The sequence below is a fragment of the Spinacia oleracea genome, chromosome 1, assembly GCF_020520425.1.
Source record: "Spinacia oleracea cultivar Varoflay chromosome 1, BTI_SOV_V1, whole genome shotgun sequence".
Taxonomy (NCBI): Eukaryota; Viridiplantae; Streptophyta; class Magnoliopsida; order Caryophyllales; family Amaranthaceae; genus Spinacia; species Spinacia oleracea.
In genome coordinates, this window is record NC_079487.1 from 109,245,048 (window position 1) to 109,268,964 (window position 23,917).

General features: G+C 37.3%; 1 protein-coding gene and 1 pseudogene across 5 annotated transcripts; one reads left to right on the top strand and one right to left on the bottom strand.

Moving 5' to 3' along the window:
- Window positions 1–3,572: 3,572 nt before the first annotated feature.
- On the top strand, window positions 3,573–6,145 carry LOC110795148 (dehydration-responsive element-binding protein 2C). 5 transcript variants are annotated; one of them, XM_056839280.1, is made up of 3 exons: window positions 3,821–3,874; window positions 4,482–4,570; window positions 4,714–6,145. In XM_056839280.1, exon 3 carries the CDS (start codon window positions 4,865–4,867, stop codon window positions 5,777–5,779), a length of 915 nt encoding a protein of 304 aa, XP_056695258.1. In that variant the 5' UTR covers window positions 3,821–3,874; window positions 4,482–4,570; window positions 4,714–4,864; the 3' UTR covers window positions 5,780–6,145. The 5 variants fall into 5 exon arrangements, with proteins under 5 accessions (XP_021855823.2, XP_021855822.2, XP_056695249.1 ...); XM_056839277.1 differs by having other exon boundaries at window positions 3,829–3,874; window positions 4,482–4,573; XM_022000131.2 differs by lacking the exon at window positions 4,482–4,570 and having other exon boundaries at window positions 3,573–3,874.
- A 1,119-nt stretch (window positions 6,146–7,264) lies between these two features.
- LOC110795178 (18.1 kDa class I heat shock protein-like) lies at window positions 7,265–12,354 on the bottom strand (annotated as a pseudogene).
- Window positions 12,355–23,917: the final 11,563 nt, after the last annotated feature.

A 23,917-nucleotide genomic window follows, 5' to 3' on the forward strand; every position in this document is an offset into this window, starting at 1 on the left:
CGGAAAAGTGACGGCAAACACAAAAATGTGCGAAAGATCGAATTTTGAGAAGACTTCTGCAAATAACAAGCAACGGAAAATGAGAGCACTCGAGTGTTTTTCTCAGAAACACCAAGGAGAGAGAAGGTAAGAAATGAAGATGAAGAAGGAAGGAAGTTACCTTTTCTCTTTAAAAGCCAAAGAAGAACGGCTGGGATGCGAGCAACGATACAGTTGCACAAGCAGGATGAAGGACACGTGTAGACCTCAATACAACCAAACTTAATCATGATGAAGGACGGCCCAGATTGAGCGACGATTCCAATCGACTCTTCGGATGGGCAACGCGTGGCACGAGGAAAAACCGGTTAAAATCCCCAAAGATTTCTTACCATTCAGAAAGCCCGCCCAAAAAAAAAAAAAAAAAAAAAAAAAAAAAAAAAAAAATATAGATCTACTCTGGAGGGACTGGTAGGAAGAAAATACACAGCCAGGACAAAAGCAAAAAACCAACAAAACAAGCATTGCAGCCCCAAAGAGTCCAGATCAAGGACAGAAGAGCAGACCTGACTTAAAAGGTCAGCTCTACTCTTGAGGGACTAGTTGTACGGGGTCATATCCAGATCAAGGACAGAAGAGCAAACCTGACTTAAAAGGTCAGCTCTACTCTTGAGGGACTAGTTGTACGGGATCATATCCAGAGAGGGCAGAACATCAATGACAGAGCAAACCCTGACACCCAGGGCACGCCCAAGTCAAAGAAAGACTCTAAACCCCAAGCCAAGTATATGCAGCCCAGGCAGATCAAACCTCCCCAGATCACGTGTAAAGACACAGAGCAGAGCTAGGCAAAGCTGCATCAGTCCAAGAAGGGACCTGCAGGCTAAACGACAACGACAAGGAATAAAGTACATCGCCGTCATACACGTGGCGGCATCTGAGTAGGCCAAAGTACAGAATAGTACGCCTATAAATAGCACCCACATCATTCATGATGGGACAGATTCTTACACACGGTACTTGCTCCACCTTCTCTCTATATTCCCTCTCTAAAGACTTCTTACCTATTTGCTGACTTAGGCATCGGAGGGGGTTTCCTCGGTTAAACCCCCGAGGTTAGCTCACGTTTGCTCTGCTTGACAGGGCCAAGGCACTCCGGAACGTCCTCCCAGTTCCACACCCGGAACAGTATACATATGAAAATCCAAAGGTCATAAACAATCAACGCCGATTGATCAAAACATAAAGAATGCAGCCGACGGAAACAAGCTGGGACTGGCACATGCAACTTATCCATCGGGCGCTGGTTTACACGGTAGTGAAGAAGTTCGCCACTGCCTTACCCGGTGAAAAACAGACGTAGTACTATATAGTGGTAAGTTCAATGTTCATTTTCAAAAAAAATTAGCTCCACGAATGAAAAAAATAGTAAGTGTTTCGGGTATGAAATAATAGGTTTTGGATGAAGGCTCTTTCGTTGATGTGGAAAATCTAACTATTTTTTTATTGTATGGAGTCCAAGAATACCTGCACACGAGTAAGATTATCAGCCTCGGGGGTGTTTCCGATGAAAGACCATTCGATGCCTAAGTAAACACTTGGTTCGGATCTAGAGAGAGTTCTCAAGAGAATTGTAATCGTGAAGGAAATAAATGTACCTTGATACATGCGCTAAGGCGATATATATAATGTTTGTGTAGCAGTAGCTGGGGCTTGACTACAAATGGGTCTTGGGCCACTTAAATTAGCGTAGAGCCTAATGAATGGAGCTGACTTAAGTTATGTTAGCCAAGTGGGCTTTTGGGGAGCATGCCCAATTGGTAGCCAATTGGACACGTACCCCAAACAACATGCCTCCCAAATCCATTTCATGCAAGATTTAATGAATGGGTATCCATATGCAACTTGACGGTTTTGAAGTCCAAAAGTCCGGGCATTTAATTCAAAAAGGAAGTTTGAATTAGTGCACTGATGACAAGTATTATTATTATTATTATTATTATTATTATTATTATTATTATTATTATTTAATTCAAAAAGGAAGTTCGAAATTGTGCATTATTGACGGTTTAATTGTACTACTGTACGATATTATTATACTCCCTCCGTCCCAAAATTATCTTCCTGTTTAACCAATTTCACGGTTTTTAAGAAAAATATTTGGAGTGGATAAGTCTAATAATTGGATTGTACTTGTATTGGAATAAGCAAAATGGTCCCCTCATCTTTTGCACATGGATCCTAATCAAAATAGTTTAACCAATAAGAATACAATAATATTTATTCTCAACCAATCAAAATGCTCAGATTTAAAGCACACAGATTCAACACAAATAGGGGTAATACGGGGTCATTTTTTCCATCAAATGGTCCCTTCCTCTTTTTCTGATTTTTGTGGTATTAAATTAGTTTTCCTTGATTTTCTTTTTAATTTTAGTGGTCCCAAACAAGGGTAAAGTGAAAAGTTAATACATCTATAACTAGAAACAGGAAGATAATTTTGAGACGCTCATTTAAGAAAGTAGGAAGATAATTTTGGGACGGAGGGAATATATAACAATCTAATACACCCGTATTAATATAAGCAGTATCATTATATTTACATTTTCTTCGTATCGTCCATACTAGTAATGAAAAACAGAGGAATGCTACATCGCTGGTGGACAGCGACAAAAAGAGCCCATACCTAGAGCAAAATGGTATTTTCGCTACATGAGTTGAAAAGTCAAACAAATTACTAAATATCGGCAATATGACAGTAATTGATAAAACAATGACAGTATTTTAATACAACAATGACAGTATTTATGTAAACGATGATAATACTTATATAACACTTGTATACATATTTTTATCTATTCATTTAATATGCAACGCTTCTATCTATTCATTTAAGTGACCCCTTTACTTTTTCTATTTCATTACACTTGTATACATAATTTTCTTTTTTTGGGTGATTGTGACAGTATTTTAATACAACAATGACAGTATATATATAACAATGACAATACTTATATTACCGATGACAGTATATAAGAAGTTAGCAACACTTGTACACATTTATTTAAGTGTGGGCCATCTTTCCAAATTTTTTTATTTTTTATTTTTTATTTTTTTAGGGTGGGTATGGGTCTTTTTTATCGCTGGTGGACAGCGATGTAGCATGCCTCTGAAAAACACGCAATAAGAGGGAATAGCGAGACGTCAGTGATGAGATATTCCGTACGGTTAGACACTTGGTAAACATGCAGTAAGTTGGACAGCCTCCAATCTGCCTTATTTCACTAAACCTTGGACATTAAGTTTAATTAATTATTTACTCCACTTATTACTGCACGAACGAGTATGGAACCATCTTCGACTTGTATAGTTCCAGACCAGCTTCAGGCCAGGATCGGAGAGGCCAGCCCATGCCCAGCTGAAGACGTGGACCCCAAGTAAATAAAAAATGAAAAAAAAAACTTAAAGATGAAGCGAACTACGCCGAAATATCGAGTGGTTCGGGAACATTCCAGAGAACGTGTCAAACAACCAGCCGCTAAAACTCATGACACACGCCTTAAAAGCCCACGTCATCGCATCAAATTATTTATTTTCCAAAATATCCGGTTTTGACCAGAAATATCTAAGTCCAGAAAAGTTTTATAAATAGCCTTCACGATTCTCTTGGCTGAAGCTTCTGAAAATTTCTGGTTTCTGCGCGCAATACAAACCATACTTCTATACCACTCTTTTACTTTCTCTCTCATCAAAAACAAAATCCAAAAAACTTAACAAAAATCGAATCGATCGAAAAACAAATTGCCAAATCTTAATCGTATAAGAAGAACAGCGGATTTGAAAACCGATTTTGGGTGTTTCGCAGTCGTCGTATGTCCTCGGAGATTTCCGAAAGGTTGGTTTGATTTTTCATTTTTGTTTCATCAATTTGTTCGTGATTGTTGATTTATCGTTATTGTTCAGGAATTTGTGGGATTCTTTTTAGTTGTAAGAGTTGGAATTTGAGAAAAATGTTCGTTTTTAAGGTTGATTTTTTATTTCTTTCCTTAGGGTTTGAGTTTATTTGTTAGTTTTTGTTGTCTGTTTTGTGATGCGAAATGAACACTTTGGTTAAAGAACTGAAAAAATCTTTGAACTCCTTAGGGTTAGGATTAACTTGTTGATTTAGGGTTAGGGTTTCCACTTGAAATTTCGAATTGCGTATGTTATTTGTTGATTGGAACACTAATGAATGGAACGGTGTATCAATTTTGGGGGGAAATTGTTTAGCTTCATTTTATGCTTTGATGATGAATATCTGACTGTTGAAGTAATTGTTGATTTAGGGTAAGGTTTTACTTGAATTTTCGAATTGCGTATGGTATTTATTGATTGGAACACTAATGAATGAACTGGTGTATCAATATGGGGGAAATTGTTTAGCTTGATTTTATGCTTTGATGGTGAATATCTGACTGTTGAAGTAAATAGAAAAACTTAGCCTGTGATCTCGTTTGTTGCAGATTGTGAACGAAGTAGTTGTGTCGGGGGCAGTGGAGACGGGTTTTGATTCTAATTTGCATCGCCCTTGTTTGAATTATTCCTTCCAGAGGTGGTAGTTGCTGTTATAAATTGAATTTAGTTATAATTTTAACTCGGAAATTATCTTTAATTTGCCAGGATGGGCACTTTCCATTACGACAAAGCTTCCTCTAACACACATTGTTCTTCTTCTGTACCCTTTGATTGCACCAGGAGAAGGAAGACTCGGAGAAGGTGTGATGGAACTGATTCTCTGGCTGATACTCTTGCCAAATGGAAAGAAATCAATGAGAAACTCTGTGAACAAAAGGAAGATGGCAAGCCTGTTAGGAAGGCGCCTGCAAAGGGGTCGAAGAAAGGATGTATGAAAGGCAAAGGTGGACCTGAGAATTCCCTTTTTAAATACAGAGGAGTTAGACAGAGGACTTGGGGTAAATGGGTAGCTGAGATTCGAGAGCCGAACAGAGGTAAAAGACTTTGGCTCGGTACTTACCCCACTGCCCTTGAAGCTGCATTGTCTTATGATGAGGCTGCTCGTGCTATGTATGGTGAAAGTGCTAGATTGAACTTGCCATATTACCCTGCACCAGTAAGGGAGGATTCCAGAGATGATTCTGCTAGTGCCTCATACACAACAGCTACTACGACTAGTGCCTCATACACAACAGCATGTACAACTTCTGGTAATAACTCTGATGTCTATGTTGGAGAGCAATGGGATGGTGTAACGGGTGGTGCTACTGTTAAGCGAGAAGACATTGAAGGTGATTCTGAGTTTGATTTTAAAAATGCTTCAGCAGGTTTTAAGGTTGGCACCCCAGGTACTCCTGTTGATAAAGAAGAGAAGGCAGTTGTTGATAACGGTGAAGGTGACCAAGGTGGCATTGACATCAATGACTACTTGCATAACTTGACAATGGATGAAATGTTTGACGTTGATGAATTACTTGGAGCTATAGATGCTGGCCCTGTTTCCCCTGTAGGTAATACGACAACACAAGGACATGATGCATATGGTGCTTTCAGATCTCAAGTAGAGAACAATAGTATACAGCTAGAGAGGCCGGAGAGCTGGTCGAATCACGAACAAAATCCGAATTACTTTCATCTGTTTCAAAATCAAGATGATGTCAACTTGTACGGAAGTGTGAATAACAGTGATCAAGGCTACAATGGGGTTAACTATGGGTTCGACTTCTTAAACCCTGACAGACAAGAGGATTCTTCTCTACCAGTCGAAGATCATGGCTTTCTGAATCTCGGAGAATTGGGGTTTTAACAGTGGTGATGGGCCTCTTTGTACAGCAGCAATGGTGAAGAAATCATAATGTAGCTTCATGTAGCAAAAAACTCAGAATGGTATTTTGGTGTCTAGTTTGAGTTTGTTGGGTGCTCCAATTAGTTTCACTTGGTTCATTCTGGAACCTTCATAACTGAAGCAAAGCTTATTCTCAATAGGTTTTTGATATAAGAGACATAAGCTCTGTTCTTTCTTTTTTCCTCTTGTTCTTGCTAACAATGAACATTTAGGACTAGTGATGTGAAGCTTGAATACTTTTTTGAGGGAATGTAATTCTTTTTTGTACAAATCAACTTTGCTGACCTTGCCTGAAACAAGCTACACTGACATCCTTTTGCAGTTCCATTCCTACATTCAACTTTTGGTGTTTGCCTTAATCTTCTTTTGCGCGATTTGTTGTAACTGTGAACTTTTACTCGAGTCACAATTTTTCCAACAGAATATGCACTTTCCCTGAGTGATTGTAAATTGTGGTGCATTTTGGCTAGTTTTGTTGTGAAATGTACAGCCACGACTAGGCACCCTGAGTTGCTATAATTTTCGGTAGAGGGCTTTCTTATAGAGGCTTGTGTTTTATGTAAGTCTTTGCCTCTCGGAATTAATGTTAATTATTTTGACTTGGTTGGCATGTTGAATGCTCCATGTAGAAACGTTCAAACAGAACCAATTTTTGTTCATTCTTTTGCCATATAAATGGAATTTGGGTACTTCTGATGTCTCTACGAATGATCTGGTCCTGTGTTCTGAAACTACGTTAAGCACAATGTTATTGCTTGTCTGAATGTTCTGTTGCAATCCAGATTTCACTGTTGTAATCATCCTTATCAAAATTAGTCATGGAGCCTTGTTAAAGTGTTTTAATTTGCTTAAATGTTATACGAGTAATTTTTTCTTTTTTCTCAAAATCATAATTTGTTCTCTTCATGTTTGATCAAGGTTCCTGAATAGAATGGTCAGGATTTACATTAGTGTCCGTACTCCGTAGTTTGATTTTTGGTCGAAAACATAAGTTTCACAACCTTTATTTTCCAGATCAAACTCTTGATATTTTGTGGTTCACATTCAGGCTTCGTTTGGTAGGGCGTAAAACGTTTTCATGTAAAACGATTTCCCTTTTTCAATCATTTTACGTTGATTGGTTGGATAAGAGATGGAAAACAATTTTCCATGACTCCGTCAAAAGTAGAACACCCTTTTTCCATTTGAAATGAAGGAAAACCACTTTTCTTTCTTTCCTCCTTACCTCCCTCTCCTTTCTTCCCCTCAATCTTCACCATCTTCTCCCATTTTTCTTTAAGTTACCAAACAAAGGAAAACTAGTTTGGAATTGTGCTTTCCCTTGAAAAATATTTTCCATGGAAATTCATTTTACAATGAAAACGTTTTACGTCCTACCAAACGGAGCCTCAAGCATTTTACATTGACAAATAAAAAAAGTACTTATATAACAAATTAAAGCTTAATTTGACAAGAATAACAAAAGAAAATAACTTATATTTCTTCATTAGTTAACTCATTACATTATACAAATTCACTTCTACACATCATCACACATTAAACAACATCCTTGAACAAAGAGCACTCTATCATTTGAGAACTTGGAATTATGCAGCAGAAGAGATATCAATGGACTTGACCTCATGCTTCTTTTCCTCCATTTTAGGCACAGTGACGGTAAGAACACTATTCTCCATATTCGCCTTAATCTCCTCCATCTTCGCATTCTCCGGCAGCCTAAACCTCCTTAAGAACTTTCCAGAACTCCGCTCGACACGGTGCCACTTTTCATTCTTATCCTCTTGCTCTCTGTTTCTCTCCCCGCTTATCTGGAGCACCTTTCAGTCTTCCACCTCAACCTTCACCTCCTTCTTCAATCCGGGTAAATCCGCCTTGAAAACATGGGCCTCCGGAGTCTCTTTCCAGTCGATTCGAGTGTTCACAATCGCAGCAGTGTCTCCTCCGGTAGAGGAGAGAGGCCGAGAAAGGGTGTTGAAGGGATAAACAGAGAGTTGTAGTTCGTTCAGAGAATGATTCCATTTCAAAAACTGATGTTTCTTGAATAGGCGCGGTAAGACTAGAATAGGAAATCAGAGGAGTTGAGTTTCAATTGTACTCTGGAACCTTCCTACAATCCTACGTATTTGGGATTTTGGGCTTCTCAGTTAACCGAATCTGCTATTTCTGTATTTTGGGTTATGGACTTATGGCCAATCGATAAAATATTTGGGCTTCAATCACATAACACAAATAGTCTTTTTTTTTTTTTTTTCCTTTTTGTTCTTTTTGTTCTTTTTGGTGAATACACAAATAGTCTACTTGGTCACTTGACTTGGCAGATACTCCCTCCGTATTTATTTAAGGGATACACTTGTCTTTTCCGGCCGTATTTATTTAAGAGATACAGTTGTCATTTTTAGTAACTTATCAACCTCACTATCTAATTATATAATACTTCATCCGTTCTTTTTTAAATGACACAATTATTTAGGCACGTTTGCCAATGCACGATTTCAAACATTAATATCTCTAAATGTGTATCGGAAAAAATTAAAAAAATTTGATATTTAAATAATATTTACTGATACGAATCTAATAAGACCCACACGACTATGTTTTTTTCTTATGTATAAACCACAAAAGGAAGTCAAAGGTGTTTGTGTGAATATTGTCTAAAACCTCATTGTGTCATGTAAATAAGAACAGAGGAAGTATATATAATTTACCCTATGACCCACCATCCTATTAAACAAATAATTTCATAATTCCACCCCACCTCTCACCCCACCAAAATAACATGATCCCCACTTGTTTACTTACTACAATATCTACCCAACCACACTTGCTTTATTATTTTATTTCATTCAATTCTTTTTCTTAATATCCGTGCCCAATCAAGTGTATCTCTTAAGGGCATGCTTGGATTGAGGGTAAAGGGGTAATAAAAGTCAAACTAAGGTAATTGAAGGTGATGATGAGGGGTTGAAGTGGTGGCAAAGGGAACAAGCTAGTGTTGGCAAGAAGAAAATAAAAGGGAAGGGGGAACAAATACCCTCATTATGGGGGGAATAGTTACCCACCATCCCACTAGGGTGATTATTACCCTCATTTAGGGGATAATTACTTCCCCCCTTCCTCCCTTCTCCTCACAACACCACCACTACCACAACTTCTCATCACAATACCACCACACCACCCCCCTTGCAACCACTTCAATTCAACTTCATTGTCCTTTTATTATGGTGGTTTGACTTTCATTACCCCATAATCCATTACACCCAATCCAAGCGTGCCCTAAATAAATACGGAGGGAGTAATAAAGAGATTTTTTTTAACAAAAAAATAAAAATTACTCCCTCCGTCCCAGATTAGTTGTTACATTTACCTTTGCACAAAGTTTTAGATGATAAGTAGTTGTTTGGTTATCAATTGTTATTTTATTGAAAAAGTAGATGTGATAGGAGTTAGTGGGGTATTTTTTTAATTGAATGAGAGAGTGTATGAGGACAAAAAAAATTTAGTGGGAAGAGAGAGACAATATAATAATTGTGGGGTCATTCCTAATTTAGAAGTGTAACAACTAATCTGGAACGGGCGAAAAAGGAAAGTGTAATAACTAATTTGGGTTTACTAGGTTACTTATTTAGCCTACTCCGTAAAGCGATAAATATGTTAAGTTATTTATTTAGCCTTACTAGGTTAATTACAATGTACTATATATATATATGTGGGAATAATGAGAACGACAAGATTTGAGCCGTATTTGTCATTGACAGATACTCCGTATTAACGAGCCGGACATAAAGTTGTCCGAGTATGACTCGTTTACTTAACGAGTTTAAATTTTTTGTTCTGCCTTATTTATGAACTTATCAAATAAGTTTTGACCGAACCTATTCACAAGGTGTTCATGTGATACGCAGAGGGAGTACTTTGGCAGTGTTGAATACTCCCTAAGTTTTTCAGTATATGCTCTACTGAGTTTCTAACTTTTATCAATTTGATAAAATGATTCGATGCGCAAAACCAGTTGAAGGTGGACCTCTTTTCTATCTTCAATTCAACACCTATATGATTCTTAATAAGACTAGAGGAAAAAGATTAAAAGAATATGCAACTTTCTGCTGAAAAAAATATGCAATAAAGCTATACTTGTAATACAATATATATGCTCAAATGCTCAATTAACTATTCCCTTTGTTCCTTTATGTTCTTCCCATTTGGAAATTGGTGTGAGAATTAAGAAAATGGAATCTTGTAATGATTGGGTGTAAGAGTAATGATTGAATGTAAGAGAAAGTAATAAAGAACTGAAAGAGAGAACATATTTTTAATAAAGTAATAAAAAATCATAAAAGTGGGGTTGGGTGGTTAAATAGGGAAATAGGGAAATAAGGGATGGTGGGGAAATTTATTGTAAAAAGTAATGTCCAAAAATAGAAATGGGAAGAATATATAGGAACGCCCGAAATAGAAACGGGAAAAACGTTTAGGAACAGAGGGAGTAATAACTATCTACTCATGGTGAGTACTCCCTGTCCTTTTATGTTTGTCTCGACTCTTTCTATTTAAAGTGACCATAAGTCCATTAAGTATGATTGTCCCTTTATAATTTACAAAATGATCATAATCCCTTTTTTCCATCCTCGTATTTATAAAACTAGTTGTTGGCCCGCGCGCTAGCGCGCGCGGTCCCCCAAGTTATACAAATCTATCTTCCGAAATATTATATAAATTATAAGCCTAACTACGCAATGGAAATAGTTGGGACGACATTTAGACATAGACGGTAACATAGTTAATTACAAATTTTAAGTTATCAGCCTAAATGCAATGGGTATTTTCTAGGAACATGAAAATCCCACCATATAAGTTAGTTTAAATACTAATACAACACAATACTAATAAAACACAATACTAATTTACTTTCACACATACAATACTACAATAGCGTGCATGAGCATGCTATGCAAAAAGGAGATGTCTCTAAAAGCAACACTCCTCGACCGCAATGAGGGGAATGATGCTCAAATTTTTCATAGGGGTGTTCACACAACCACCGAAATGAGTGGGTGATTAATAAGTGGAGATGTATGAAATTTAATTCTCTGAAAGAATCACAAATGTAAGTCATTCCTCAAGGAAGATTTATTTTTTCCGATGTTGTACTACCTTAGCCAGTAACTTCCTTTTCTTCTTGCCAAATTGATTCTAAAAAAATTCAGCAATTCTCTTGACGAATTTCTTTATGGACATTTACCCATAGTCTGCAAGAAAGTATTTCTGGAAACAAGAATATGAAGTAAGAAGATAAGCATTAATAGAGTATCTCGGTTTAAAAATATACGCTTTCATATCTAAATGAAAGTTCATGGTACAACCAAGGCTATTTCTGATACTACTATGCCAACAGCTTGCTTTTACTGGTATGTATCAATAGCTCGCGCTCCCCATGTCATATCTGATACTACTATGCGACAAAACCTCAGTTTTCTCGTGCTTTTGTGTATATGACGCGCGACTATGCATTCATTTTGTGTATGACTATGGCCATTACCAAAAGTCTCATTTAAAATAAGTCACATCACCCAATTATTTATAGTTGATGTTTATTAGGAATTTAGGATATGTACTTCTAAAATTAGAAAGTTTTCTACAATGGTAAAGGCGTTCAATAGTTTATTTTGTCAAATTCCACACTACAGGTTTATCTAGAGAGTGAAACATGTGCTCCAAATATCAGGAATTTACCACATAGATCTCACAAGTACCATTCATCCAAGTAACTAAAGAAAATCCAGTATAATATGTTTCTGTTAGTTGAAAAGTAGGGAAGGCTAAAATGCTAGTACTTGCAAAGGTAGACAAAGACAAACATTAAGCAAGAATAGTACAGAGTACGGAGTATTGTTTATGTTTTGGCTTATAATGCCTATTTGTCTCCTTTCGAATATGTCTCTAGCACTTCATTAAGCAGCAATACTATGAAATAATATCAATGTTATTTCAATAAAACAGATCTTGCCTGCAAAATATAAGTTAAAAGAAAAAAGCAGGAGGATCACAAGAAGCTTCCACCATAAATTCAAAATTATCAGATATCTCAACCACTCAAGAGTAAATGTCTAAGAAAATACTCTATATCTCAAGAAAATTCATTAGTATAGGTGGCCAAAATAATTTGTTGCAAATCCATATATTTTAGCGGACATGCTCCCTAACCACCACCAACATGGAAATTTTCGAGGTTTTACATATTGCGTCTGCTTCTAATATCAAACAACAAGATCCTTAGTTTATCCAGCCATTGATGATCTATATGTATATAAGCCCTCAATGCAAAAGCAAAAGCAGCACCCTCTTCTCATTAAAGTAGAAGCTAGAACACAAAAGTATAAAAGTAAAGGATTGAAATACCTCAAATCTGCTATCATGAGGAACAAAGTCAGTGGTACTTCATCATTAGCTGTCATTGTTGAAAGTTTTTGTGGAAGAAGACCTCTACAGAGGAGAGGCCACATAAAGGAAATTATAGCAGCGAAAGCTCTCCACTCCATTCTCCATATTCTTTTTAAAGCGTCCTTGTACTCTAATAACAACCCTCAACTTAAAAGAGTGAAGGAGAGTAAGGAAGAAGAATCAATATATTCCAAGATGGTTACCTTAGGTAAGAACTATACTTGAGAAGAATCAATACACAGAGGAAGCAACCATCAAGTGTAATAAAGCTACAGTGACTATACAAACCTATTATTAACAATATTTCTCTGATGCAACACAGAGGTAACAACCATCAAGAGTAATAAAGCTATACAGACCATACAAACCTATGATTAACAAGATTTCTCTGATGCAACACAAAAGAAACAATCATCAAGAGTAATAAATCTATACAGACCATAAAAACCTATGATTAACAAGATTTCTCTGATGCAACACAAAAGAAACAATCATCAAGAGTAATAAAGGTAAATGGCCATACAAGCCTATGATCAAGTCACGTACGATGAAAGTTCCTTTCTCTACTGCTTTACATATCACGCTGGAAAACCTGCAGATAGTGCCACCTGAAATTACTGAATTAATATAATGAATCAAGGGATTGAATATAGATAATGTCTCAATCCCACCTAAATACTGAATCAAGGAAAATCAAGGGATATCTCTTATTCATTTACATTAATGAATTAATATAAAACACACATTGTGTCATAATACAACTTATGGCCCATGTTCAGCTAGCCATGGAGCAGATAATATAAAATAGATAATGTCTCTACTATAAAACTAAAAACAATCAATTAAATATGGGGACTAAAAAATCAAGTTCATTAGCAGTACAAGTCAACATTGAGGATAATAACACACCCTTTTTTGTGCCAATCGCCAATCTCAGAATCTAATGCCAAAACCAATGCTTTAGTCGTCGCATTTTCTATCTTTCAGCTATCTGCATATATTTCAACAATTGATCAACAACTAATACAATCAACTAAATGGGAGAATGGTTATGTCAGCATGTGCTCCAACAACAACAGGGACATTGACCTCTACAAGAACAAAAGAAATTAACAAAATCATATAAGTGCAACTACGGACCACTGGGAAACCATTCAATCTACTTCCAACCGTTCCCTTCATGGACAATGTGGGATTGAAAATGTCAGCAACACATATTAAATGTAAGTAAATTGGCAGACGGGCCTCACATGATGTTACGATATGACTTAATGGCAATACCTGCAACTGGAAGGCCAGCCTTTGTAGCATATAAAGTATTAGCCCTGAGCACATCCAGAGTTGTCACACCAAACAACTTCTTGGGATCATAAGTTCCAGCTTTCTTGAATACCTTAGAGGCAATAGGCATTGTTGAGTTCACAGGTTTGCAAACCATGTTGACAATAGCCTAACCCACAGGAAGCCACCAGTTAGGCATCGTATGCATATTTTGGTCACCCATCATTAAAAAAAGAAACTAAAGGGGGGGGGGAGTTAAAGAATAAGATTGTACTCACATTAGGGCAATACTTGGCAACAAATTTGCAGAGATTTGACACAATATCGACATTGATGTTAAAGTGGTCATCACGTGTCATACTGGGCTTTCTGGGCACACCAGCACAAATGATAACAACATCCGATCCCTCTAGTCCTTCTCCAATTGGTTGTCCTTTGCATAACCAACAACTTGGTTTTCCTTTGCATTACCAACAACCTATGCAAAAAAATAAAAAATAAAAAAAATCATCAACACAGAGTCATGAAAGTCTGAACCCCATCCTACACTTGAAACAATCAACAATAAAAAATACTCACTAAGAATACTAAGCGACTTAAGAAGACACAAAATATCAATATCGATTCACATCAACAGAAATATATAAAATTAGCATGCCAAAACGCACTTAATAGGACCTGTATTGTGTATCTTCACCAGCATATTGCACTCATCAAGCACATTACATCGCATCAGTTTGAAGTGAGAATCCTTGATAAGATCAAAGGTCCTCAACGAGGTATTCTTTCCATCTACTGACGATTAGAAGTATCCATTTTTTATAAAACGTTCATGCACTTAATAGTTAATAGTAATGGAGTTTAATCAATAATTGACCCCGAATGAAATGATCCATCACCCAGCTACCAAAATCAAACCTAATCACAATAGAATGATGTGTGATCATTACCTAGAAATCGTGAATCTACCATTAAACTCCAGGTACCACCAGAAACCCTAACCATTCATAATTCAACAAAACGACCATTAAAAATAAATCCGCAAAATGTAGCTAATTACAATATACAACACTTTATCTCTCTAAAAACACATCAAGGAAGGGAAAGTAAAAAACTTTATCTCTCTAAAAAATAAGGAGAGTAATTCTCTCCCTCAAAGGGAGATCATTGGGGTGCAACCCCTCTTAAGCGGTCAAGTATAGCTATAATCCTAAACCCCTCAACCAAAGTAAGCGTTCCATTAATTACCTGCAACATATGTTCCATCTTTAAGCTTACTTCATTCAATTTTGAGCTAGCTTCATTAAATCCTAAAGCAATCGGTTTACTGTTTCAACTGCCTTATTGTCCAAACTTGGCAAATAAAAACCCACTAAGCAATGCATAAAAATTACACCAAACATCAATCTCTTTCATATAGCAATCCCTATCAAGAAAGCGATAGCAATCAAATTACACCTAGTTCCTAAACCAAGTCCAGCAACCAACAAATGGCCAACCAAAACCCAAACAACCAAAACCCCACAGAAAGGAAAATTATCCTTACTAGAAGAGGCCCAAGAATTACCCCACCACCAAATAGCCTTCACCCAGCAGATAATAGATACAACAATGCAATTATGGGTGGATTCAAAGATTCAAGAGAATTCTCTGAGAACAAAATCCAAAATTGGGTTAATGAGTGGATCAAAAGAGATAACATAGTTGTTGAGAAGGTTGGGAAGAAACTGTTTCTTTTCTTCTGTGAAGATGCTGAAGACTGTATTAATCTACTCAACCTCAACCAGATTAACTACGACAGTGCACTACTAGTTTTGAAACCGTGTTTTTTTGGTGCAACCCCTGGATCAATGAAACCAACTGAAACAGCCCTATGGGTGCGGTTTGAAGGACTCCCCTTCCTCTATGTCAGACCTGCTGTTGTTATGAGGATGGCGTCCAAACTAGGGCACACACTCTTAGTGGAAATGCCAGATGAGGAAAATCGAGCGAGACCACACCTGAAGGCAAGAATCAGAATTAATTTAAGTAAACCTCTGGCTCCAGGGTGTTATTTTGAGTATGAGGAAGGACATCTTGCATGGGTAAGCTTTCGTTATGAAAAAATCTTTAGATTCTGTAAAAAGTGTGGTAGGGTAGGCCACAAAACTATTGCATGCAAAACACCAATTAAAAAAGCAGAGGAAGACATTATGGAAATGATGAGAAGTATGAACGAGGGGGATGAGAGTGTAATATTTGATGATAATGAACTACCCCTGTTCACAAATAAAATTCGAGGGCTTGCTCCCACTCGGAAATATACAACAACCATTCCAAATTTAACAGGGGAACCTCGAAGCCCTAGAGTGTCGAGTAGTAGTGAAGGGAAAAACAGTGATGAAGATATGGATGATACATCCGATTCATCGAATAGCTCTGGCGGATCTAATGACCCTGATACACCGGGAAACCAGTCAGATGCTAACAGGGGTGAAGAAGATGAAGGTGCTAACCAATACGGTGCAACGTCATTCAGAATGACAGTGCCATGCAACATGTTCACACATAAGGAAGGGCACAATGGTAACTTACTACAAATGTGCAACCTAGATGACAAAGGTAAGTGCATAATTAATGATGCATTAATGAGTTCAGAGGAATGTGAAGATAATGTGGGGGCCCTGTCGGGAATTATTCCGAACATATGTCCAAAAGATGATGTCACCTTTCCCAATCTGGAATTTTCATTCCCAAATATGCCTTGTCCAGATATAGAGCATAACATACACCCTTTTGGGCTATCCAATCTCCAACTTGAGGCTATGGGCCCATTAGGTGAAATCTTTGGCCCACCTGTTCCTAAAACACAAATAAACCAAGTCCAAGGCCGACCAAGCCAATTCCTTGAACAGAAAGTTCCAAATAATCCAACCCAACCAATAATTGAAAATGACCCAATGGATCCCATTTGGGAGGATATAAACCTTGCTGACCTACATGAACCACAATCAATCAAACTCACATTTTCATCTATACTAGAAGTATGGTCAACTGAATTACCTCCCCTTAATTCGGATTCAATTACCTTAACCTCAACCGACAGACTTAGCCCACTATCACCATATCTCCTTGACCCCTTCATACCAATCCCTAATCCAACTACCATCAACCGCCAACAACACCCTTTCAACAACCCATCTAATCACATATCACCATATCCTCACTTTGAATCAGAAACATCATCAGATTCAGAAACATTCTCAGCCATGGTTGACTCCCCCAACTCCCACCTTCTACACAAAAAAAGGAAGCCTTACATCCACTGCATCACCCCATACCCATCAGAAAATGATTCATCAGAACCATCAGACCATGAGACTCATGATGAGATATCCTCCCTGCAGAAAAGCTCAACCAAAACCCCAAAAGTGTACCACCCATCATCTCCAAACCCAACCAAGCAACCTTCAACCATCCAAACCTTTGAGGAAGGGAAAGTCCCCAAGAGCAAAAAATTGTGGACTTCAAAGGGATTACTAGCAGGAATGTTACACAAAAGTAATCAAGCATGGGAAAATCTGAACAAAAGAAAAACATTATCCAAAAATGGAGTGGTTACGGATAATGTAGGGAAGAAAAGGGTTGGCAAGGCAATCAGTAAACTACCTTGCACTGGGGATAAAAAAAGGAAGATGGAGAACAAGAAAGGTGATGCTGCAGAACTCAAACTGAATGAAGGAATCAACGAAGCTGTGGTAGATACATCACTGTCACTTGGAAAGATCTGTTGTGGAGTTGGAGTGGGCGCCCCAAAGGCCCACCCCAATGAAATATGAGAGTACTATCATGGAATTGTAGAGGACTAAAATGTGCGGACAACTCTACAATTCCCTTTCTACAATGGATGGTCCGCAGGTTCAAGCCACAAATTCTCTTCTTAATGGAAACAAAGTGTGCAGCTTCGAACCTTAACTGGCTTTTGCGTGGATATGGGTTTAATAAAAGCTTTGGTGTAGACTCAGTAGGCCGAAGTGGAGGATTAGCCATGTTTAGTTCCCCCACAGTAGATGTTAATCTTAGTGCTTCATGTTGTAATTTCATTTCCTGTAATGTTGTAGATGTTTGGAGAAATGAATGGTCCTTAATTTGCCTTTACGGGGCTCCGGCCGTTTCAGATAGAGCAGGAGTGTGGAACAAACTGTCAATAGAAAGGAGATCACTCAACAATAAGGTAATCATCATAGGGGATTACAACCAAGTGGATAAATATGAAGACAAAATAGGAGGAAGTCATATAATTGCTGGGTGGACAGAATTCATTCTTTGGAAAATTGAGAATGGTTTAATTGATGTGCCATTCACAGGAGTCAATTTCACTTGGTGCAACAATAGAAAAAGAGGTCAATCACTTTACGAAAGGCTAGACAAAGGTTTATGCTCTGAAGAATGGAAAGATTGTTTTCCAGAAGCATCAATTCTAAACCTTCCTATTCTCATTTCTGACCACTCACCTATAATCCTAGAGCTGAAACCAGACAAAGGAAGAAGGAAAAGACCCTACAAATTTGAAACTTGGAGTCTGAAATTTGAAAACATGAAGAAAGAGTTAGTGGAAGAATGGCAGCAGACTTCTCATGGCTCCCCTATGTACAGATCGTCGAGGAAATTAGGCCAAATTAAATCAAAATCCTTTACCTGGTGCAGAAAGTACAAGAAGGAAAATAATTTAGATTGGGAAGAAGTCACAAAGAACACAGGGGAGATGCAACAAAAGACAACAGCCACGGATAGTACTTCAACCTCACAGATGCAACTCGAGCTTGAAATTGAATCTAGGAAAAAGCAGGAAGAAGTCATTCAATCTAAGTTGGAATACTGGAAGCAGAGGTCAAGGATCAAGTGGAATACATGGGGGGATTCTCCCTCTACTTTGTTCTACAGATCAGCTAAGCAGAGAACAAAACATAATGAGATATTCATAATCAAAGATGATGATGGTCAATGGGTATCGGATAAGAAAGATGTTCAACACCAATTTACCAAGCATTTCTCACAACTATTTCGTGCTTCCAATCAACAGGATGAACCAAGAAACTGTGTACAGGAGTTCGAAATTCAATGGGATGGTATGAAACTCAAAGATAACCACATCAGATTGCTGAACGTACCTTTCTCAAATGAAGAAATCAAAGTGGCAGTCTTCTCAATAGCAAGTAACAAGTCTCCAGGACCTGATGGGATTCCAAGTGAGGTTTTTCACAAACTTTGGGAACCAATTTCTGTTGACATTCTATCAGGAGTTCACACATTTTTCAGTAACCAGAAGATTCTAAAGGAATGGAACAATACCTTCATTACACTTATCCCAAAAGTCACTAACCCTACCTCAGTTGGTGAATTTAGGCCAATTAGCCTGTGTAATGTAGTCTATAAGATAATTTCGAAGTGCCTTACAACCAGACTACGACAAGTCATGCCACAGGTGATAGGCCCATACCAAAGTGCCTTTGTTCAAGGGAGGTTAATGGGAGATGCAGGTTTGGTAGCCCACGAGTTCATTACCCATATTAAGAGGAAAAAACATGGCAAGCAACCATTGGCAACTATTAAAATCGATATGAACAAGGCATACGACAGAGTGAGATGGGATTTTCTTAAGAAAATACTACAAGGTATGGGATTCCCGGAAAATTGGATTAACATGATAATGGAATGTGTGACAACAGCAAGATATCAGGTGCTGATCAATGGTGAGCCATCAAACATTATTCGGCCAAAGTGTGGCTTGCGACAGGGGGATCCCTTGTCCCCCTACTTGTTTATTCTGTGTATGGAGGTTTTATCATGGCAAATAAGAGATTTAGAAAACAACAACCAGGTCAAAGGAATTAAAATAGCGAGGAGAGCTCCATCAATTTCACACCTTTTTTTCGCTGATGATGCGTTGTTCTTTATTCATGCTGATAAAGATGGTTGCGAAAACATCAAAAAAGCACTGAATTCGTTCTGTGATTTATCAGGAGAGGTAATCAATTTGGCAAAATCGTCTATTATTTTCAGTCCCAACATTGGTACAAATGAAAAGAATGAGCTTAAAGATTCCATGGCCATCACTCTTAAGGAGAACATTGGAACGTACCTTGGATCACCAATCTCGTTCTCACCTTCAAAGATTAAAGATTTTCAGTTTGTTTGTGATAAAGTATCATCAAGGATTTCATCTTAGAGTGCGTCCTCACTTACTCAGGCAGGGAAACTGGTTTTGATTAATGGAGTTCTGGCATCCTTATGCAACCACATTATGTCCATTTTCCTGTTACCAAAAAAAATTACGAACTCTCTTGATTCTATGATTAAAAAAATTTTTTGGAGGGCACGAGGAAAAGAAAATGGGATGCATTGGCGAAATAAATGGATTCTGGAAAATCCCAAAGGGATGGGAGGTCTTGGCATTCGAAATGTGTCTATGTTCAATAGAGCTCTTCTCTACAAATATGCATGGAGGTGTGAGATGAATAAGGACAGCATTCTTGCAAGAATTTATAAGGGGAAATATGGTTGCCTCCCACTGAATGCTGGTAACACTGGCATTATTAAACCCCACTGGTCTTGGGGGTTTAAGGGTATATGTAGAGTAGCAAAAGAGTTCCATAAAGGAACGAGATGGAGATTAGGTTCTGGAAAGGACATTAACACAATCAAAGACAGGTGGACTCAAGGGTGTAATGTCAATTTTAAACCACAGATCTCTGAAGATAGAAGAAAGGAGTTATCCACAGTAGATAGCCTCATAGACCCAGAGAGAAGAGTTTGGAATCAGAATGTCATTTGGAATAGCTTCCCAAGATCTGATGCTCAAAGTATACTAAACACTTACATACCGGAAGTCAAAAGCAATGATGAACAATCATGGGCCTTCACACCTTCAGGGAGGTACACTGTAAAATCTGGGTATGCTTTCCTAATTAATGAGTGTGAAATGCATGGAAAGTATAGAGACACCAGTAAAATCTGGAAGCATTTTTGGGTCATCAATACACTCCACAAGTGAAAGGTGTTCATATGGAGGCTATGCAACAACGCACTACCAACAAAAAAAAATATCAATCAAAGAGGGATCCCAGTTGATCCCATCTGTGTGTTCTGTAACAAGGAACAAGAGAATGCAGCTCACCTATTTCGTGATTGCGAATGGGCGACAAGAATGTGGCTTTCTAGCCCGTTGGGCATCAACACGAGGGCTGGAAATACAACATCAATCAAGGACTGGACCATGCAGTGGATTACAAAAATAACCAAAGATGATATACCTTATTATGATACTACTAACAATTTCTTTGCAGGTTTTTGGGCAATTTGGAAGCACATGAATAAAGTCATCTTTCGAGGGGTAGATCCTAATCCAAACACTGTCATGGAGTCAATGCAACAATGGACCAAAAATGCACATATGGCTTCCCACAACAGAGTGGATCATCACATGGAACCACAAAGGAGAGCTGGGATTGATAATGACTTCTATAGTTCCATTGGTATGAGGGATATAAGCAATACTTCGGTTACAGCAAATGTAGATGGAGCATGGAAAGTGACTGATACCAAAAGAAACAAGTGTCAGGCAGGAATTGGATGGAGAATTTTCAACAAAAACACAGATGATACCCTGCATACAATGAGCAAGCCAATAAGATGTACGTCAGCAACAGACGCAGAAGCTAGAGGCATCCTACTACTGCTAAAGTGGCTCAAAGATAAGGATTACAAGGAGATTAACATCTACACAGACTGCAAGTCGCTTATTGGATTCATGAAGGATATCAAAGAAGCTCCTAACTACCTTAAGAACATCATTGAGGATATTCTCAATTTAGGTTACTCTTTTAATTATTGTAAAATTTCTTATGCTAGTAGACAAGCTACGTTGGACGCCCATAAACTTGCTATCCATGCAAGGGTGAGTGGTCTCCAACAAAGCAGCTAGGTTTATTGTTTTAGTGCCTGTCAAAAAAAAAAAAAAAAAAAAAAAACAATATACAACACTTAAAAATTCGAAACATTAGAAAACAAGTTTTACCAAACTAATACCTCCATAAATTCAATCCATAAACCCAGAAAAGAAAGAGAAATCGCAGATGATAGAGATAGATACAGTCCAATTTGACTGATCTGTCTTTCTGCAGCAAGCTACCCCAGTCAACAACAATCAGCGGTTATTACCCAGGAATTGTCCTCAGTTGTGTCAGCTTCATTACTCACGAGGAAGAAGAACAATTAACAAATGCTCAATCAAATAATCTCTAAATCAACCAATTGATTGAGAACCAAAATAAAAAAAGAATCTTAAACCCTAAAATATTGAAAATCAAAATCCCAATTAACTGCTAAATCAAAGATAAGAAGGTAATAATATGATTCTTGAAACTCAATATATTTAAAAGACAATAATCCAAGGACATTTGAACCAAGAACAAAAAATATCCCAAAAATTCATAAACATTCATTTGCACTGAAGATTAGTAATTAGTTTTAAAACCCAAAAAAAAAAGACACACACAATAATTTAGGGACATTTGAACCAAGAACAAACAAAATCGGAAATTTGAATGAAGCAGTTGAACTAAGAACACCAAAACCCAAAAATTCCAACCCAACCAAGATCAAATCTAAAATCGGGAATTCATGTGAAAACCAAAAACGACATCCAGATCTAATGGAAGACAAAAAAACAGGAACACTAAAAGAGCAAGAGAGAATACCTTCGAGATATTTTTCATACTAAATCGCAATCCTAGGTTTCAGAACGGGGAACACCTTGCTAAGAACAACGTTGATCAAAGATCGAAGAAGAGAAGGGTAAGATCCAAGAAGAGAAAGGTAAGATCGAAGAAGTGAAAGGTGGCCATGGCAGATCTAGTTACTGCCATGAGAGAGAATAGGAGAAGGAAAGCTGAAGAAAGGGAGAAGAATCAGTGAAGAGGGAGAAGGGAAGCATGAAGGAAACGTAGATGATGAGAGCAACGTGGCAAGATCCGGGAAGAAGGGTAGATCAGTAGTATTGGGATAGAGGTGGGGGCAAAATGGTCATAGCACTATTGCTGCAATAGTAACTTGAACTTTGCATGTTTTAAAGTGTTAGGATTTGCTTTATTAAAACTTGAGTGTAAATTGTACACATGAATTGATAAAATAGATCCATAAGAAAAGAAATTGAGTGAATGCAAACGGAAAAACACACTCCCTCTATTTCTAAATGTTTTTCCCATTTCATTTTGGTACATTTGTCCATGTATATTTTACATCGTTAATATCTCTAATTATGTATTATTAAAAATTATAAAATTTTCATATTATTAAAGTACACATCGAGACGAATCAAATAATACCCTAAATGACTATATTTTTTTTTCTTATATATTGATTCTGTGCAATTGTGAATAGTGTCAAGATTCCAAATAGGAAAAACATTTAAGAGCTAAGGAAGTACTAAAATAAAAATGGCGCAAACTCAAAGGAACACCGTCACTCCATTATGTTATGGACTCACGGAAGAAGTATAAATCAATATCTGATATGTATTTCAAGATACATATCACCCTACTAAATGACAAAATAGGCTAAAGACAAATGTTAAAGGACAAAATCAATTTATTTTTTTGAAAATGACATCCGTTTTTGAAATATGACATCTATTTTTGAAAAATGACATCCATTTTTCCAAAATGGCATCTGTTCTTTAAAAAATGGCACATATTTTGATGTTTGTCTTATCCCTATTTTATCATTTAGTGGAGTAATATATATCTTAAAATACATACCATATATTGGCCTCTTCGCCCTCCGGACTCACGAGGGAATACTATAGTCTCTAGACATAAGTGTAGTCAAGTGCTAGATATGCAATCACCCTTTTTATTGGTACAATACTCGCGTAGTACAGTTCAATCATTCATAAAAAATTCAGACTTGTAAATTTAGTCAGAACTTTTAAATTTTGTGGTATCTAATTTATAGGCTTTTTGGGCCCTTGGATATTATCTACAGGCCCCCATTAATCTGAAACGTCGCTTTCTTCTGCCCAGAATTGCTAGCAATATTACAAACCCAGTTTTTACTCTTTTCAGGCCAATGGACTTTTTTTTAAGATTAAAAAATAAAAAAAATTTCTTGGATGAACAACGTATGATAAAACATAATTATCCTCCTAAACAAAACCTCAAGGGAAAAAATATTTTGGATTACTTTTAAACAAAGCAATATGGCCAAATAATCAACTTAAGCATTTTATATAAGTACGGAATGTCAATCTAAGCTTATTGACACTCATTATGCCTAGACGATTTTGCCTAATGTACTCAGTGGTGTTTCATAGGTTTTATGTTCGCTAAATTTTGTTTCTTA